At 47.9% G+C, this 18,155-nt stretch overlaps 2 protein-coding genes across 2 annotated transcripts in view; both read left to right on the top strand.

Moving 5' to 3' along the window:
* The window catches only part of LOC126523732 (uncharacterized), a 124,447-nt gene extending 108,976 nt beyond the window's left edge, over window positions 1–15,471 (top strand). The window contains exon 8 of the mRNA XM_055066848.2: window positions 14,952–15,471. Coding sequence (XP_054922823.2) covers window positions 14,952–15,258 — 307 coding nt within the window. The 3' untranslated portion in view covers window positions 15,259–15,471. The remainder of the gene's footprint in view (window positions 1–14,951) is intronic.
* LOC129386846 (uncharacterized) lies at window positions 74–1,549 on the top strand. Its single transcript, XM_055075102.2, has one exon. The coding sequence runs from the start codon at window positions 141–143 to the stop codon at window positions 996–998; it is 858 nt and encodes a 285-aa protein (XP_054931077.2). The 5' UTR covers window positions 74–140; the 3' UTR covers window positions 999–1,549.
* Window positions 15,472–18,155: the final 2,684 nt, after the last annotated feature.

Genomic DNA, 18,155 nt, shown 5'->3' with positions numbered 1-18,155 from the left:
GCGCCCGCTCAATTCTCTCTTTAGACAGAATAAACTAGACCTTGTTACCGAAAAGACGCGTGTCCGTCTCGTTTACCACGGCTCTACAAAGTGGTGACCCGTAGTTTTCTTCGCGGCACTGCCGAAGTTATTGTGGAGCCATGCACAGCAACGAGATGCAACCAGACACTGAACTTACGGGCACGACCGAGCAACAAGACGTCTCTGCGGTTTCCATCCGACTCCCACCATACTGGGACCGCAACCCTGCAGTTTGGTTTCTTCAAGCGGAATCGCAATTTATTCTCTCTGGCGTTCGCACGGAACAACGCAAGTACCACCTAGTTGTTTCGGCACTGTCACCTACTGCTGCAGAAGAAGTTGCCGACCTGCTTTCTGGACCAGCTTCCGCCACTCCATACAGCGATCTTAAGGCTGCACTTCTCGAGCGCACAACAACATCGCAGCGAGCCCGCATGCAGCAGTTGCTCTCCGCAGAGGACTTGGGAGACCGTCGGCCAAGCCAGCTCCTTCGCCGCATGCGACAGCTCATGAGCGGCAACACAACAGTAAACGACGACCGCCTCCTTCGGGAATTGTTCATGCAGCGCCTTCCAGTAAACGTTCAGATGATACTCGCTACAGCCACGGTAATGGACCTCAACAGCCTGGCCAGCCTGGCGGACAAAGTCATGGAGGTGGTGACGCCAGCGGTGTGCAACGTAACACCATCAAGCACCACTGCGAGTTCAGTGCCGCAAACATCATCCTCCGCCGCTTCTCCCATCGACGTGCTCTGCAATCGCCTTGAACAATTAGTTTGTGCTGCGGAGCGTCATCGCACTTCACCCCGTCACGGAAGGTACCGCAGCTCGAGTAGATCACGGCGTCCAAGAGAAGAACGCTCCCGGTCTCAAACGCCACCACGGGTATGCTTTTATCACCGCCGCTTCGGGCAGGAGGCGCGCCACTGCCTCCGTCCTTGTGCATGGCAGGGAAACGAGCCGGCCGACCTTTAATGGCGACAACCGGTCAGGGCCAAAGCAAAAGTCGCCTATTTCATGTCATGGACAGAACCACAGGCCAGCCATACCTGGTGGACACCGGGGCGGAGGTCAGCATTATTCCCGCGCAACGTTCCGACCGAACTACACCGCCGACCTCCTATCTTCAAGCTGTCAACGGTAGCCGAATACCTGTTTACAAGTCGCGGTCCCTCACCCTGAACCTTGGCCTGCGCCGCGTGTTCCATTGGGTTTTCCTCGTCGCTGACGTTCGCCGTGCTCTTATTGGCGCTGATTTCCTGGACCACCATGGACTGCTGGTCGATGTGAAACGCCAACGCCTGCTGGACACTGCTACGTTGCTCTCTGTTCATGGCGTCGTTTCCTGTGACTCGCCTATAGTCGCCCCAACCACAACAATTGCTGGTGATCCTTTTGCTTGCCTCCTTCAAAAGTTCCCCAACCTCACGCGACCACCCGACTGGACAAAGCCCGTACAACATGATGTACGTCATCACATCCTAACAACTGGTCCACCTGTATTTGCTCGCCCACGACGACTCGCCCCGGACAAACTCCAAATTGCCCGAGCAGAGTTCGAACACATGTTGGAACTTGGAATTATACGACCATCGTCCAGCAGCTGGGCGTCGCCGCTCCATCTGGTCCCCAAGAAATCAGGTGACTGGAGGCCATGTGGGGACTACCGATCCCTGAATGCAAAAACCATTCCGGACCGGTACCCACTGCCTAACATCCAAGATTTCACGTCGGCACTGGATGGCACTACAGTATTTTCCAAAATTGACCTGGTGCGAGCCTTTCACCAAATTCCTGTCGCACAAGAAGACATTCCAAAAACAGCCATTAGCACTCCATTTGGCCTCTTTGAATTTTTGAGAATGCCATTCGGTCTCCGAAATGCTGCACAGACATCACAGCGGTTCATCGACACAGTCACACGTGGTCTGCCGTTCGTTTTCGCCTACGTTGACGACTTGCTTGTGGCAAGCTCATCCCACGAAGAGCACCTCCAACATCTCCATCAGCTTTTTGAGCGCCTATCGGGAAATGGTATCGTCGTCAACACTGCCAAGAGCGAGTTCGGATTACTATCACTTGATTTTCTCGGCCATCGCTTGGATAACAACGGCATCCGCCCTCTTCCTCACAAAGTGCAAGCCATTATGGAGTTCCCCAAGCCAGCTTCAATCACTAAGCTGCGCCAGTTTCTAGGCCTGGTAAACTTTTACCGCCGATTCATAAGAAACTGTGCTATGCTGCTGGAACCCCTCGAGCGCTTGCTCTGCGGCAAACAATCGTCAACTGCACTGCCCTGGGACAGCACCACAGATGAAGCTTTCAATTCCATCAAGCACGCTTTGGCCGATGCCACACTGCTAGCTCATCCCAACCCCAGCTATCCGTTGTCGCTCATGACGGATGCCTCCAGCTCTGCGGTCGGAGCGGTACTGCAACAAGAAGTAAACGGTGGGTGGCAGCCCCTTGCCTTTTTCTCAAAACGCATGACTCCCGCACAAACACGTTACAGTGTTTTCGGCCGTGAGTTGCTCGCCATATTTCTCGCCGTGAAGCATTTCCGGCACCTGCTTGAAGGCCGCTCGTTCACAATCTTCACTGACCACAAGCCTCTAACCTACTCAATCGGCCGCTCTGAATCGTTATACACTCCACGTGAGGTGCGCCAGCTCGCCTTCATCTCAGAGTTTTCAACTGACATACGCCACGTCAGCGGCGTTGACAACTCACCAGCTGACGCTCTCAGTCGCGTGGATGCTATCACACGCAGTCGCTCCAAGAGCTCTATCTCAACATCATTTCCTTTCAACCTCCAAGAATTGGCTACAGAACAAGCTAGTGATTCTGAGCTCCGTCACCTACGTGACGCGTCAACATCTCTTCAGCTTGAACCAGTTACCTTTGAAGATGTGCCAATTGTTTGCGACACCTCCACGGGCACACCTCGGCCTTACCTAACCACCTCTTTCCGCAAGCAAATGTTTGACTCATATCACACTCTTGCACACCCAGGCATTCGCGCATCTCAAAAGCTTGTCTCATCACGCTTCGTCTGGCCGGGCATGAACGCAAATATCAGGGACTGGGTCTGCTCGTGCGCACCTTGTCAGCGCGCGAAAGTTCAGCGGTACCCTGTCCCCCCTACAAAGCCTTTCTTGCAACCCGACGAACGTTTCTCCGTTGTGCACGTCGACATTGTCGGCCCGCTACCTCCATGCCAAGGCTATCGCTATCTTCTGACATGTGTCGACCGCTTTACCCGATGGCCCGAAGCGACACCTATCCCCGACATGTCTGCAGCTACTGTCGCCGCAGCTTTTGTGTCCATTTGGGTATCCCGATTTGGCTGTCCAACGAAAGTTGTCACTGATCGAGGCCGGCAATTCGAGTCGTCCCTTTTCACGGAGCTGCTTCAACTTCTCGAAACAGCCCGCTTGCGAACTGCCTCCTACCACCCTCAAACAAATGGCCTCGTCGAGAGATTTCATCGCCATCTCAAGGCAGCACTCACAGCGCACGGCTGCCCAAACAAGTGGGTTGACAGACTTCCGCTCACGCTTCTCGGAATTCGATCTGCCTTCAAAGAGGACCTCTCCTGCGCTACTGCGGAGCTTGTTTACGGCACCTCGCTTCGCCTGCCAGCCGACTTCTTCGAAGAAAAGACCCTCACCTCCTCTGTAACAGCAAGCGAGTACGTCGACCAGCTTCGCGATGTGTTCCGAAACCTCCGTCCGCAGCCTACACGTTTTAACAAACCCCGTGCAGTGTACATCACTTCAGACTTGCAGGCAGCCACACATGTTTTTGTCCGTTACGGCCCCGTGCGCGGCTCGCTTCAGCCCCACTACCTCGGGCCATTCCCCGTTTTAGAACGTTTCCCTTCCAACTTCGTCGTCGACGTAAATGGGAAACGGGATACGATCGCGCTTGAGCGACTCAAGCCAGCATTCAGCGAGGCACCCGCGCTTAATTATCTCGCCTTCCCGGGACATGCGGACTCCGCCTTGCAAGTGCGCGGTTCGTCACCTCTTCGTCGCGTGCACTGGGCTGCCACTTGTGCATTGTGAGCATCGTTCGTCGCTTCCGCTTCCTCTCTAAGGGGGGAGCAATCTGTAGCGGCGCGGCGATGGAGCTGCGCACCACCCCCGCAGCCATAAACAACTCCGCGGGGCGTCCCGCGGGCCTCCCGTAAGCGAACCTTCGCGAGTGTTGGACACCAGGCACACGGACACATGATCCGACTCACTGTGCCGAAGGTCGTGCGCGAGCTCCCTTTTCTTATTACTTTGTTTACTGCTTTCCTTTCGCACTAGGTCCGCGCACCGCACTTCTCTATGCTCCTTTTCCTTCTTTTCTCCTCTCTCTCTCTAAAGCCCTCGCCACTTCCGGCGCACTGCGCGCGCCCGCTCAATTCTCTCTTTAGACAGAATAAACTAGACCTTGTTACCGAAAAGACGTGTGTCCGTCTCGTTTACCACGGCTCTACAAACGCGAGGGCAGCGCGCACCTCTAGGTTGTGTGTTCTTGAGTAGCACTTGTTATAAATAGAAAGAGAAAACACATCTGGTAGAAATGCACCAAACTAGAGTTGTGAATCAGGTCGACCAAGAATCGTCGGACTGCGATTTGCTTACGCGTTGTCACAGCGACAATCGTTCTCGCGTGTCTGCCATTGTTGTCAAGGTACAGTTAAACGGGAACAAAACACCGGTGGAACGAAGACACAGGAGTAGCAGTATCCGTTATGTCGGACGCAGAATGGGCGACACCATTAACAAACGCCAACCGGAAGGAAGAAACTGTCAATCTTGTTAGGTACGTACAATGGCCCTGTATGGTAAGAGTTTCAATTTGTCTCTAATAATCGGAATAGAGCCAGTTAATTTTCTTTTTCTTAGCATCTGCTAGGTTCAATGCTATATTTAACGAAGAAAAGCGTTCAAGAACCGAATTCTCTGCCCCTCGATGACTTTAGTGCATGGTGGATGCGTGAAGGAAGATCCGTTGTCCAATAAAGAGACACTTTATTCAAACGCCACAGGTTGTATTACGGTCCCAGCCTGATTCCCCGCTTTTATCACGCAAGCAAAACATTTACCATTGAATCATAGGCGGAAAGTTCTTATTTATCCGAGGAGACTAGGGTAAAGAACGCTGGGGCGTGACGGGCGCCTTCCAATATATACATATATATATATATATATATATATATATATATATATATTTATGTGTGTGTGTGTGTGTGTGTGTGTGTGTGTGTGTGTGTGTGTGTGTGTGTGTGTGTGTGTGTGTGTGTGTGTGTGTGTGTGTGTGTGTGTGTGTGTGTGTGTGTGTGTGTGTGTGTGTGTGTGTGTGTGTGTGTGTGTGTGTGTGTGAGCAGGGTGTCCCAAATATCATGCACTACCATTTAGATATATGCAAATGCCAGATAGTTGGACATGGCCAAGGTACTGATGTTTGCCGTCACTTAGAGATCGCTTGGAGATACTTCGATTATTTTTTTCATTCCACCTAATTACATAATTCTTTTTATTTAAATTCTCAATTTCTCAAATATTATAGCTAGATTGAAAGTGTCAATGAGAAAATTGTAGAGCATCATGAACAGCTTCCGACGTAGCTTTCGGTTGCTCAATAGAGGCTACGTAAAACTGCTTTTGCAAGCGTGAAAGAAGCCCGCAATGTACGCAAAGTGCCGCGAACGGCCAGTTGCGGCACTTCTCCCGCACGCTTCCCGCCACTCGCACGCTTCCTGTCCAGCTCGAAACATCCTCCCTTTTGTTCCTAGCGAGGGTGGGCCTTCAGCACTTCTTGTACGGTGCAGCGAACTAAGGAAGCTTTCTTCCTATATGGACAGGTCATCCACATGCCGTTTTCGCGGAACAGATCCGAATCCGGCGTTTGGAAGGAGATTGCGGACCCATTATCTTTTGCTAAAATCCTTGTTCATCAGGGGCGTAGCCGGGGGGGAGGGGCGGGGGCTTATTGGGCTTCAGCCCCCCCCCCCGAAATTTTTTCGTGCTGTCCATGCACTTCCGACCAAAGCAACCACCGGGGTTGGAAATCATTCTGGATTTTGTATAGAATATCTTTTTCACGATCTAAAATACATTTTACCACAAACATTGTGAACTCGGGCTGGATTTCGCGGCAACACCCATGCACCGGGAGTCACATAACGCCAAGCAGCCCCATCCAAGCACAAAATTTCAAGGGCGTTGATGGCGAGTGGGCTCGCCGCGGCATCTCGCCGAGGCCGCGGAATCTGGGGAGCGCATGGAATTCAATTCAGAAACTTTATGGGTATAAATCTCATAAACTCTTGATCTGAAAGGGGTATTGACATTTACAAAGTTGTGCTTTAGATTTTCAATTGGAGAACTTTGGGGGTTTAATGTTGTTATAAATATTTGACGACAAAGGTATATTGACTTTTCTAAAGTCTTACATCCGAACATACACGCTAGCAGACATGTTGACAAAGCACGCAACGAGGTATGATCAGACGAAGCGTTCCGGTGGTTCATCTTTGCCGTCATGTCACATAAAAAAATATCAAAATTTTTTTTAACCTACGCCAAAACATCCATGTCAAGACACTAAAGCCAGCCAAGGTAACTACGATCTTAATTATTTTTCTACGTTGACTTTTATCCGCGAGGACACATTGAGCTGCTTCAATTTTTTTTGTTCTCGCTACTTTACCAGCGGGCTGCCAGAGCCAGCCAGTGCGCGTATGTTTTTCTCGCGTTGCCCCGACCACCGCGAAGCGCACTATGGTGCGCGTTCGGTTTGCTCTGCCCGAGTGAAGTTTCGCCTGGCAGAGTTTTGGACGCTTTCTGGCTAGCAGACGAAAAAAAGAAACAATGGTCGCTCGCCGCCATCACTATGGGGACTCGACGGATTGCACTGCGTTCGCTTGTGCGCAACCTCTCCAGAGAGTCTTGTCTGGCCGGTGTCGCATACCGAGCGCTATGCCTATGGTTCTCGGTGGACAAAGCGTCTCATGTTTTCTTCGATATTCCTTCGGTAGCCAAATTAGGTGCCCAAAGCGGGCATTCGATTGTGGCCAACATACTTTCCTATGCATTTTTTTTTCATTTCGCGGTGCCCTCGCCCCACAGAAGGAAAAAAAATATATTGTTGCGACGGAGCGAATTGTCGCATGGTGAAAGTTTGATTTTGTTACTTCCTTTGCGGAAAGCAAATGACGCTTCAGTTGTCAATTGCTCTTATTATATTACTGCGATAGCAATTATATGGACACTACAACCGACTTCCTGCCGTCGCTGTCGCCCTCATGTTTCGTATAAAGTCCAAGATCGATAACATCGTGACCGCGCGCCGCATGCTGTATGTGCGAGTGAAAGCGTAAAAATGGGGAGGGCGTGGAATGGGTGGGCCGAACATGGTTAATCAGTCTGGCGTGCGCAAAGGAAAGGAGAGGAAAGGAAAGGAGTCTTGTGTGCGCATCATCAGGGGCCATTACTGATAAAATTTGCTAAATCTTGAGACACTATCAATTGTTTCCGATATTTTGAAACGCCGGAACAGCTGCGTGTCGCAATCAAGAACAAACGACATGGACAATTGACGAATGGGGTCATCTTGTTCCACAACAATGCCCGTCTCTACGTTGCTGATGTGGTTAACAGAAAACTGGCAAAGTTCAAATGTGAAACACCGCAACATCCGTCATACAGCCCAGACATGTCGCCTTGCAACGTCAACATTTTGGGGCAACCGAAAAAACAGCTCAAGGGAAGCACATTCGTGTCGGACGATGACATGAAAGATTCAGTTACAGACTTTTTGAAGCAGCAACCCAAGGAGTTTTATGAGACAAAAATCACGCGACTCGTTAGTCAATGGGACAAATGTCTAAATGCTCATGAAGACTACTTTTAAATAAAGTACCCCGTTTGTCATATATTCGCATTGGCTCACTTTCATTTGTCTCGCCCTCGTATATCTTGCAGAACTTCTGCTTTTTATGCGTGCTCTCTGTTGTGACTATAATTTCGGTGCAATTACTCACGATACACGACCGGTGACAGTTGATCCTACGTAATACATTGGAAGAAATGACAGCTTCATTGAGATTTTTCACTGGCCATTGCTTATGGACAAGAATGTAAACACGGTCCTTGAATGACAAAGTTTCACTACCGTATTTGTCCTCAACTTGTTGATTTCATAGCTTTTTCATTTTTCATATCAGCGACATGCACTGCTTTCCTAGTTTCGAACTGATATAGTTCTAAAGATCGTGTGATATTTTCTTTACTCATTAAAGAGACAAAAACATGGAAGCATTGATATCAGTTATTTTGGGCACAATTTTTGGCACATACGAGTATATCTTTTATGAAAAAAAATACATATTTTACTTGTCTTGACAGTAGGTAGTGTTCAAGAATTCGTTAGCAGCATGTTTGGCAATGGCAATGCAGTTATTGTTCTTGTATTTGATCCCTCGACAAATTGTTTAAGAGGAAGCTTTAGCTCGGTCCCAACTCTGACGTGGCCTATTCAAATTCATGTAAAACGCAGAAACGCTTTTCTCAGATAATCCCTCAATCGCTTTTAATGAAATTTGTTGCATTTCAGAGAGAAAGTTAAGTTCTACTGTCTGTTGGAAGCGGAATTTCGACTTAGGGCCTGAATTTTGTTTAAAATATTTTGAAAAATTCGAAAGCTCGAAAAAATAGAAGCGCGATGTTTACAAACTAATAGCTATGAATCAAGAACAGATATCGCGGTTCTGTAAACGGCATCTATTATAACAGTCAAAGCGGACGGATTTGCCATGTCAATTTGTATCTTACGTGAATTGGTTGCGTTGTGTACAAGGGTTCTGCAAAAGCCGTATTTCCATAATACTTTTTTTTAATTCATGTGTAACATATCTATTTTGTCCGCTGTAGATGTACTATTAGATGCAATTCAAAGAATTGTGATATCACTTTTCATTGTTGAGAGACAGAGTTTTAAACTAGATAGTTTCGTTTTCTGAAAATTTGCGATCTTGGCAAATTTTGTGCGATTCGAAACCAACAGTCACTAGAATTTAGGTTTTTCCTTTAAATGCAACAAACCTCACCAAATTTCGTGCAGTGGTTGCGGGGAAAAACGAATTCCCCTTCTACATGTATTTAAATCGGAGCACCCGAGCTAAAGCCTCCTCTTAAAGGGAAGCTGAAACACTTTTCGAAAAAAATGAGTTCTCTGCGGCATTCTACAGTTTTGAATCCCCTGAACACGAATATCTGGTTCAAAAAGGGCGGAAACAAACGCAAGCGGCTGTTTTTTCAAGAAACCGCGGACCAGCGCCTCAGGGCATCGCGCGAACGCCGCTGTTGCCCGTGATTGGTCGGGGCCGCTGTGACGTCTTTCGCGGCAGTCTCCGGTCGGCGCCGCCGTTTCAGAGCGTAGCACGCTGTTCTGTTCTGGCTTCATAGCTGAGTTGTAAGCATTATGGAACGTTCTCGCTGTCTCGGACAGCTTGTATTTTCGCCGTACATGTTCGAACCGACAGCCGATACGGAAAACGATGGCGGCAACGGCAGCAACGACGATGTTGAGTGTGCCAACAGCGAGAGCGATGTGTGCACCTTCTCGCGCGTTGGAAATCTTAGCTGGTACTTATGTTTTTTTTTTTTTTTTCATGTAGCTGCAGGTTCCAATGCCGGGAGAAAAAATGCGCTAAAGTGTCACTGGGAACTTGCTGCTGGAAGAATGCCGAAGCACTAACTTCTCATTAGATTGTAAACACGGGTGCAATTCCGCGATGACAAGCACCTTGCCGCTGCTTGTCTAAAGTAGTCCCGTGGTTTTTTGAGTATTGATGCACGATCCCGAACATAAGTGCCGCGTTTCAAAGCGCGCACATGCAGTGCTGCGGGGTACAGTCGTGGAAGTTGTTTATCATACAAATCCAGAGATGGCCAGAGGTATTATATGTGCAATAATCATACTATGGTTCGACGACTTTGCGATTGTGGCTCGATCAAGAATCGGTATGCGTGCTCCATGCTAGTGTTGACATAAAGATATTAGGCAGTTTTAGCACCGCCGTGTGGTAAACACGATAACTGCATCCGTACGTTGAATGTCACTAGGCAAGCCTATACTCCATTTCATACCTCAGGTGCAACGCTGTGGAAGCTACGCACGAAGTCCGGTCACCAAAATTTACTACTGCGCGCGTTTCCGTCTATGCTTCGCAGCGTGCCAGCGGCGTTTGCTCGCGCGAGCATGCACGTGAAGCTGCCGCGACGGGCTGCAATTAAAAAATACCGAAAAGAAAATTTGATTTAAAAGAACGTGTTAGCAGACGTATAAGTACACGGATTGTTTCTATGGGTAAATTCTTTCTTTTTTATGCGAAACATACTAGCCGCAGAACCACGCTCTTCCTTGCTGCGCCGCGCGCGGCCGCGTAGCTACCATATGACGTCATAACAGCTGCAAAAGCGGAGGCTCAACTCGTGCGCTCGCTTGCGGCCGCGTAGCTACATAGCCGTGTCTCAGCTCGTGCACTCGCCTGCGGTCGCACAGATGGTACTGCGGCCTAACTCCCGCTCCTCCCGCTAGGGCACTGACGTCACAACTGCTGCAAGCCGGGCTCAACTCTTGCGCTCGCCTGCGGTCGCACAGCCGGTGCTGCGGCCTAACTCCCGTTCCTCCCGCTAGGGCACTGGCGTCATAACAGCTGTATAAAAGAGCGGCGCGCTCTCGTCGAGGCCAGTTGTATAGCGCGATGGCGGGAAAGGAAAGGGCCGCTCGTCAGACCGCAAAGCGCAAGTTACAAAGAGCCACGGAAACGGCCGAAGAACGAGAAGTTCGGCTTGCCAAGCCACGTGCACAGTACGCGGCTAAACAGCAGCGTTCCTCCACAGAGTCCGAGGTAAAGGATGAAGTTGCGAGTGTATCTGGGAGTACTTCTACTCTAGTATGCTTCGCATCCTGGGCTTAACCTTAGCTAAGCCACAGCCATTTTTCATTCAGAACTGAGCTTATATATGGAAAATTTTCTCAAAAATCGGGTCAAGCAACACCGAACTTTTTCTAAGTGCGAACGCAGCCACTGCAAGAAGTATCTCAAGCCTCCACAGCGTTGCACCTGATGTATGAAACGGAGTATAGCAACGCTAGCAACAACGCGTTTCCGCATTTGTCGTAAGGCTATCTGGCTACGCTAAAACTGTGTCACCAGACGTTAATGGCTGCGAATGTTCGCATTTCTCGAGTGCATCAATGTGGGCCTAATCAGGCTTTCATTAAACTAGGTGCACGTGCATGTGCTGCGTATTGATGGAAGATGAAGAGCACAGCACAGTTGATTTCATCGGCACGAACTTATCTCTCCTCACCGCACGGACCCACTGCGCTGCAAGCTTCTTGTCCTTCGGGAACCTGTGAAACACCACATCGTCTCGCCAGCCTGTGTTCGCGCAGCCGAATGCTGCACAGAACGAGGGCACGTTGGGCGCCCTTAGCTGTAGGCACTCACACAGCACAGAAGGAAAGAACAGTTTACGAAAATCGCAAAAGAAAACAAACGTGAGCGGCGGCGGCGGCAGATCTCTCATAGCGTCGTTCAGTAAAACGCAGGACGGAAAGAGGCATGCCAGCACATGCCAGCACGCCGGTCCGGCAGCTCGGTCCCCGCCAGTGACGTCACTCTCGCCGATTCTCTCCTCTGGCAACCACCTCACCCGGCGCTCCGGGAAGCGATGGGGGCGTGTCCGCGGGGGTGATTTAGAAAGCGATTGCCGCCCCTTATATTAATAAAACGAAGAAAAAAATTACGGAGCCGTAAATTATTAGGTCTGTTCTTTCCAATCCCAGCAATTCAAGGAAATTGAAAACCGTTTCAGCTTCCCTTTAAGGAGGAGGCCGAGCTGCTACGTGAGCGCCCCCCCCCCCCCCCCCCGAACGAAATTTCGGGCTTTGCCACTGTTGCTCGTGGACTATATAGCCATTCAAATCATAAGTTTGAGGCGGTCTTCTTACAAGCGAAGAGGAAATCGGCGATGTTTTGATGCCGGTGAACATGCGATGGTACATTCAGTGTGCGCGGATTCCGTGAAATGGTTCACTGGAAACATGACGCGAAAAGAAATCACCGGCTAGGAATATAGCTCATCTTCTAAACAAAGTACGTGGCACACGCGCAGTTAATTTTCGACGTTATGTTCTCGATGATCGATGTGAAGCCCCTATCATAGAAATTTATCTGCTAGACAATCAGACGTTGCGTTGCTTAAGCTGCTCACGAATCCACCAGGCGCTGGGGTTGAACCAACGTCATCAGCCAAGGTGCGACCTGATAAGGGCAACTGTGGCAGAAACCATAATCGATGATTATCAAAGTGAACGCGAAGTCATTGGGAAAGTAAACTATGCAACTGTGCATGGTTGCTTGAGCAACCTACGCGTCTGCACCCCGTAAGTCCTGCAATCAGCGCCGCTTAGTCTCGGCTACCTGTTCGGTGACCGTCTACTTAGCGTGCCACCGTTCTTCGACCACTGGTCGCTTCTTGCTCGCGCTGCCTGGCGAGGCGCTGCTCCTTGGCTGCGCGTGTCTCGTCGGCCCGTCGCTTCACCTCCTGCCTCCCTACCCTCGCTGCTTCGTCACATACTCTCGTCTCTGCAGAGCCTGTACACTCTGACGCATCTCTTCCGTTTGATACTTTCAGCAGCCCATTATTGTATCTGCAAGTAAAGGCCTATGCGCATTATAGTGTGTCTAGCGGAGCCCAGCCAAGTCTGTCTTTGCCGCGAGCACCCGTACCGACAAGTGGAGCAAAGAAGCGCCGAGCCAGTAGCAGCGAGCGAGCGGGTGCACGGGGGCGCACGGGGGCGCGCGCGCATCGGCCACAAACCCTCCAACCTTGAGCTGGAGGCCCAGTTAAACACGGCTCTTACTAGAGAAAATAGTTCGCATTGAAAAAGAGACGCCTATTCTGCTGATAAGATCGAAACAGCATTAAGGAGGCCAACGTGGAAAGGCGCCCCCCTAAGCACAGGGGCTACGAGCGTTTTTCATTTAGGAAGGAAAGGTTGTTGTATTGATATAGAGAATGGGATACGTGCGTATTGACTGTTTTCTAATGCACTGGTACTGTCAATGCGTGTCTTCGCACAGCACCATGATATCTTGTATACCGTGCGCCCCAGCTAACTTAGTCAAGCTGTTGAACGAAAACAAAATTATAAGACCCAAAGCGTTCGGTCATAACAGCCGCTCGAAGGCGTGTCTTGCGCCATGTCGATAAAATTATAAGACCCAATGTCTTCGGTAACCAGCACCACTTGAAGGCGTGTATTGCACCTTATTTCCAATCTTTGAACAACTTGGCTACGTCAGCTGACAAACGTTATATAAATATTCTTGTTATTCTGTTGTACTTACACCTGTAGCTGCTCGCATGCTGCCAGTGCGTAGCACTAGCAATAAAGTTGTTTATCAAGCCAACGCCTTACACTGCACATGTAACGCAGGCGTACATGTTCCAATGTGAAGTAATACATGAATTGCGCATCGACTTCGGAGCACAGCAAATAATGGCTGTTTTACATGCAATCCTTTATGGTATGGCACCTATGCGAGTGTATAGCATGCAAGTACACTAGGCGGTGTATGTTCGCTGTTTACACTTTCGTTCACTGTTTAGTTTCCTTACAGTCTTGCAATTTTCTCTCGACAAATCGTCAAAAATGCATACCTGCTAATACAAAGCCTCAAAAGGCATTGGCCTTTCGTCTTCTTCTTTGTGACGGTCTGCTCAGAATAAATACTTCAGGAATGTTTGTCATAACGTATTTGTAACTTCTGCAATTGCTTTCCGCCTTGGCTTGTACAAAGGCGTGTTCTTCGACGTTATAGGCTTTTACTCCGCAGAAGCTGTGGTTGAGGACATTATTTCGACACCTTCTTTTCTGTGGAAAATAAACATCATAGCTAAGCAGCCCAAGAGCAAAAGATAGCGAATGTATGCTGCAGCTGCGCCAATCGTAAAATAACATAACTTCCAAGTTTTGATAGGCACACAGGAACATTCTGTAGTAGACGTGTTGTTTTTATTATTATTCTTATTTTCTTTGCACGGGGTTCACGAAATTGTAAGCCAGTTGGCCACGTCATATTTGTGTATGCTGAGACCGCAACTTTCGTCGTGGTCTCAGCAGGATTTAAGCCTACTTGTTTTCTCTAAGCTTAGCCACAACCCCACTTGAGTTAGTCAGTAGAAACGCTTCAGCCATTGGTGTACAAATCAAATGAAACTCACTTGGATTCATTCGAAATATATTTTGTGGAAAACATACGTCGGCATATTATCCAAACAAGGAAGCAGCCGTTAACATTGAGCTCAACAACTGCGTCCGTATCCTGAAAAAATAAGCTATGATGCTAGAATTGTTTATGCAAATATCATGTGAGCAAATCCTGATACTGGACAAGTAGTAACGAAGACGGCCGGCCAATGGCAAAGAGCACTTGCCAATATTTGTGAGTGCGGTCCTGCGTCGGAGCGAGCCGACGCATAATATGTTGCCGGTTGTGTACTGAGTGCATTGTCTATGTGTTGCTCGTGTGATACGCATCTGAAGCGCGCGTCAACTATAAAAGCTCATGTAGCATGCAGCTCATGCCAAGTAGTGTGTTTTCGTTTCACTGCCGCCTTTCTGCGACAGTATTTTGATGTCAGCAGTTTCAGGCACATCGTGCCCCTAATGCCAACAAACATTTTGACAGGTTCTAACTAACATTCATTGAGCAGATTTTTTGGTATTTACAACAGCGGAACACTGTTTTCTGTTATTGTTCTTTTAATAAGTGCCTGCTTATGTAAATGATTACGAGTTCCCAAGGCCTGAAAATTGCTTTCGTCATATTCTTCTTGAACTTTCGGTACCAAGATACGGCAGCGAAGCAGCCGCAGCCACTGACAACCACATGGCGTCCGTGGCGGCAAACGCGGCCATTGGCCACGTAGTGATGCAAGCCATCGAGGAAGCGTCTGCTTCCGCAGACCCGACATCGGAACCGCCGTCCGAGCTGATGGGGACCGTCCCGAGGCCGTACCACGAGTCCTCCGTCGGAGAAGGCTCATCGCAAGGTGGCTGGGCGCACAGGCTTCGGCCAAACGCGGCCGACGAAGACACCTCTGTCTCCTTCCAGAGCTTCGACGTCGAGGCCCAGGTTTCGGCCGCCGAACGCCAGTAGCGGCCAAGGGAGTCTCAATCGGTGCCACCGTGACGGCAACGATTTGCGAAGCGCGTAGTCATGACAGTGGCTACATTGTCACCGCAAAATGCTGACGTGACGTCTTCAACAAAGGCGCAGAGCAACGGTTAGTTTACGTAAGCGTTTTATACGTAAACGTTTAGTTAAATGAAGCCGCCCATATCAAAATAAAGGAACACTTTGGGCACGTTGCACGATGAGGTTTCGTTCTTGGTTCTTTTGTATATCGACATTTGTCTAAGGCTTATTATCACATGTGTTAGCACGCATACCCGTTATACGTTCTTGTTATCTCGTGCATTTCCTCTAGGAACGTATGTATTGAAAGTGCTGTATTTAATAAAGGAAGGTGACCAAATGCTTATGTCAAACTGCAGATCCATCTGCGTTTTACCTTTTTTCTTGAAGGGCGTAGAAAAATTTATATTTCGCAGGATTTCTGGTTTTCTTTAGAAACATAATCTCCAAACAGAACACCAGTATGCCTTTCGAAACAACATGTGCACGAAGCTGGCTCTCCTTAAACAAAACGAATTCAGTCTGAGTGATTTTGTAGACCACTTATCAACTCTCGGTAGTTTTGACGATTTGTCTGAAGCCTTTGACACCATCAACCGTGAACTGTTGGTCCGTATGATGGCTCATTATGGCATTCTTGGCTTCGTCGTTGACCTCATGAGATCACATTTCAGAAACAGAAAGCAGCCAGTGCAGGTTAACGTCATTACCTCCGAAGCTATTCCTTTAAATTTAGGTGTTCCTCAGGGTAGTTTCTTTAGTCCCCTTGTATTTCACATTTCCTCCAATGATAGTGTAAACAGTGACAAGGATACCACATACGTCATGCATGAGAACAACACCAGGTCACTGCTTTCATCCACATGTGTTTCCTCCACGTGGTCAGTCTCAAATACCGTGCTGGCAAAGAGACATAACTGGTGGGCTAATAACGGACTAGCTAATAACTGCGAACAATACTAAACCCATTTTAACTCTACCCAAAATTGTGAATGCTTATTTTCAACAGGATATGTGAGTAAATAAAACAAATATCGAAGTTGTCCAATCAGTCAAATGCTTAGGGGTGCACTTCGATTACTACTTGACGTTGGAACAGTGATGTTGCTTTTCTTACAGGAAACGTTCGCAGCCAGTGGGAGTAGTGTTTTTCTCAATTATTGCCCTTGTTCAGTGAAACGGTTGATATATAATTTTCTCTTTCCTACTCGCATAAATTACTGTGGTCTTGTATGAGACACGACTTCCCCAACCAACATTTTCAAACGGTTTCTTGTGCATAAAAAATATAATTCATGCCATATGTAAAATTCTGCCATATTTTTTTGTTCAGTTGCGTTTTTCCGCGAACTGAGAACGCTTGAAATAGAGCCTCGCTTAACTGTCTCTCCGTTACTTACGTACCTACATATAAAAAGGTTCAACATAACCTAACATGCCTTACCTCTATTGCAAATATAAGAAGGCGCGTTGCCATTGATAATACCTGGAATGCGGTGCTTTGGTGTATACAAAAATTACGTACGAGCTACTGTATGCAGATGATGCGCCACGAATTGTGAAGCTTGCTGAAGGATGTCGTCATTAACCAAGCTGCTGTAGTTACATGTTCTGGATCAGATTTGTAAATTACTCGCGGAAGAGTTTTTATCAAGTGAAACATTTTTAATGGCGTTTAGCGTGTTGCCAATTGGATTTTATTAAGCAGATTTTTTTTTTGGCGATGTATGCATATTTTATCTCATTTTCTCTGTAACGTTGTATAACGTACATGCTGATTCTTTGTTGGTAGTCCTTGCAATTTTCATAAGTATGCTAGTAGCACTTCCTTTTCCACTCTCACCCATTAAAAAATATGTGAACGAGAATGTACGAGAAATATTCTACTGCGATTATTGCTTCATAGACTGTACGATTTCTCGTAGACTGAACGAGTTCTCGACTTCACGTGTGTACGAGACCGCGTTTCTTCCACTAAACAAGATTCTCGCACATCATGAACGACTTTGTTTTTACGAGCTGAGTCCATAAAAAAAGAACGAGCTTGTACGACCTGCGAGAGTTTGAACCCTGAAAATTATTGGCACCTCGTTTTCATATTTATTATAATAGTGCTGGTACAATTCTTGTAAGTGTACTACATGTACGATCACTTGTGCTGACCTGAACACTTGTGTATTGTGTTGCTGTAATGGTTTGTTCACAATTCTATAGTAAAGAGTAATTTTCAGGTGAAAAAGATGTCAGGTCAGATAATGACTCGTTCCTGTGAATTAGGGTATATGCAAGTTATTGTATAAATTCATTCAAGCTTTAATTAATTTCATCATTAGAATCGCTCATCGATAGCTGTAATGCTGGTATCATTGCATTAACAGAAACGTGGCTACAACCCCATGTGCAAGATTGTGAAATTTTTGACTTGTCTCGATTTCGTACCTTCCGTTGCGATCGCACTATTCGCAAAGGCGGAGGCGTACTACTCGCTATTTCAAAATCCCTGCAAGGTCATCAAGTCCACTTATACTGTAACCTGGAAGTTGTGTGCGCGTGCGTTGATATCGGTTACCGTAAAATTACGATTGTTGTCTGCTACCGCGCTCCATCCTACCCATCCACTTTCACCACTGAGCTTCACGATGTGCTTAACACCCTTACTTCGCGGCATCCTTCGAACCCCATTATATTATTGGGGGATTTCAATTTCCCCAACATATGCTGGACTACTGAACCTCCGCACTGTTATACATTTTCTTCGCAAAGTAACGACTTTCTTGATCTCTGCTCTTTGTTTTCCCTAACACAATTAGTATTAGAACAAACGAGGATCTCGGAAAGGGCTGCTAACCTACTTGACT

Source organism: Dermacentor andersoni, chromosome 6 (genome assembly GCF_023375885.2).
Source record: "Dermacentor andersoni chromosome 6, qqDerAnde1_hic_scaffold, whole genome shotgun sequence".
Lineage (NCBI taxonomy): Eukaryota > Metazoa > Arthropoda > Arachnida > Ixodida > Ixodidae > Dermacentor > Dermacentor andersoni.
Note: the sequence above shows the minus strand (reverse complement) of the source record. Positions and strands in the feature narration are given on the sequence as shown.

What these genes read in the sequence shown, in the direction of transcription:
- LOC129386846 (XM_055075102.2), top strand. Translation starts at nt 141, where the DNA reads ATGCACAGCAACGAGATGCAACCAGACACTGAACTTACGGGCACGACC.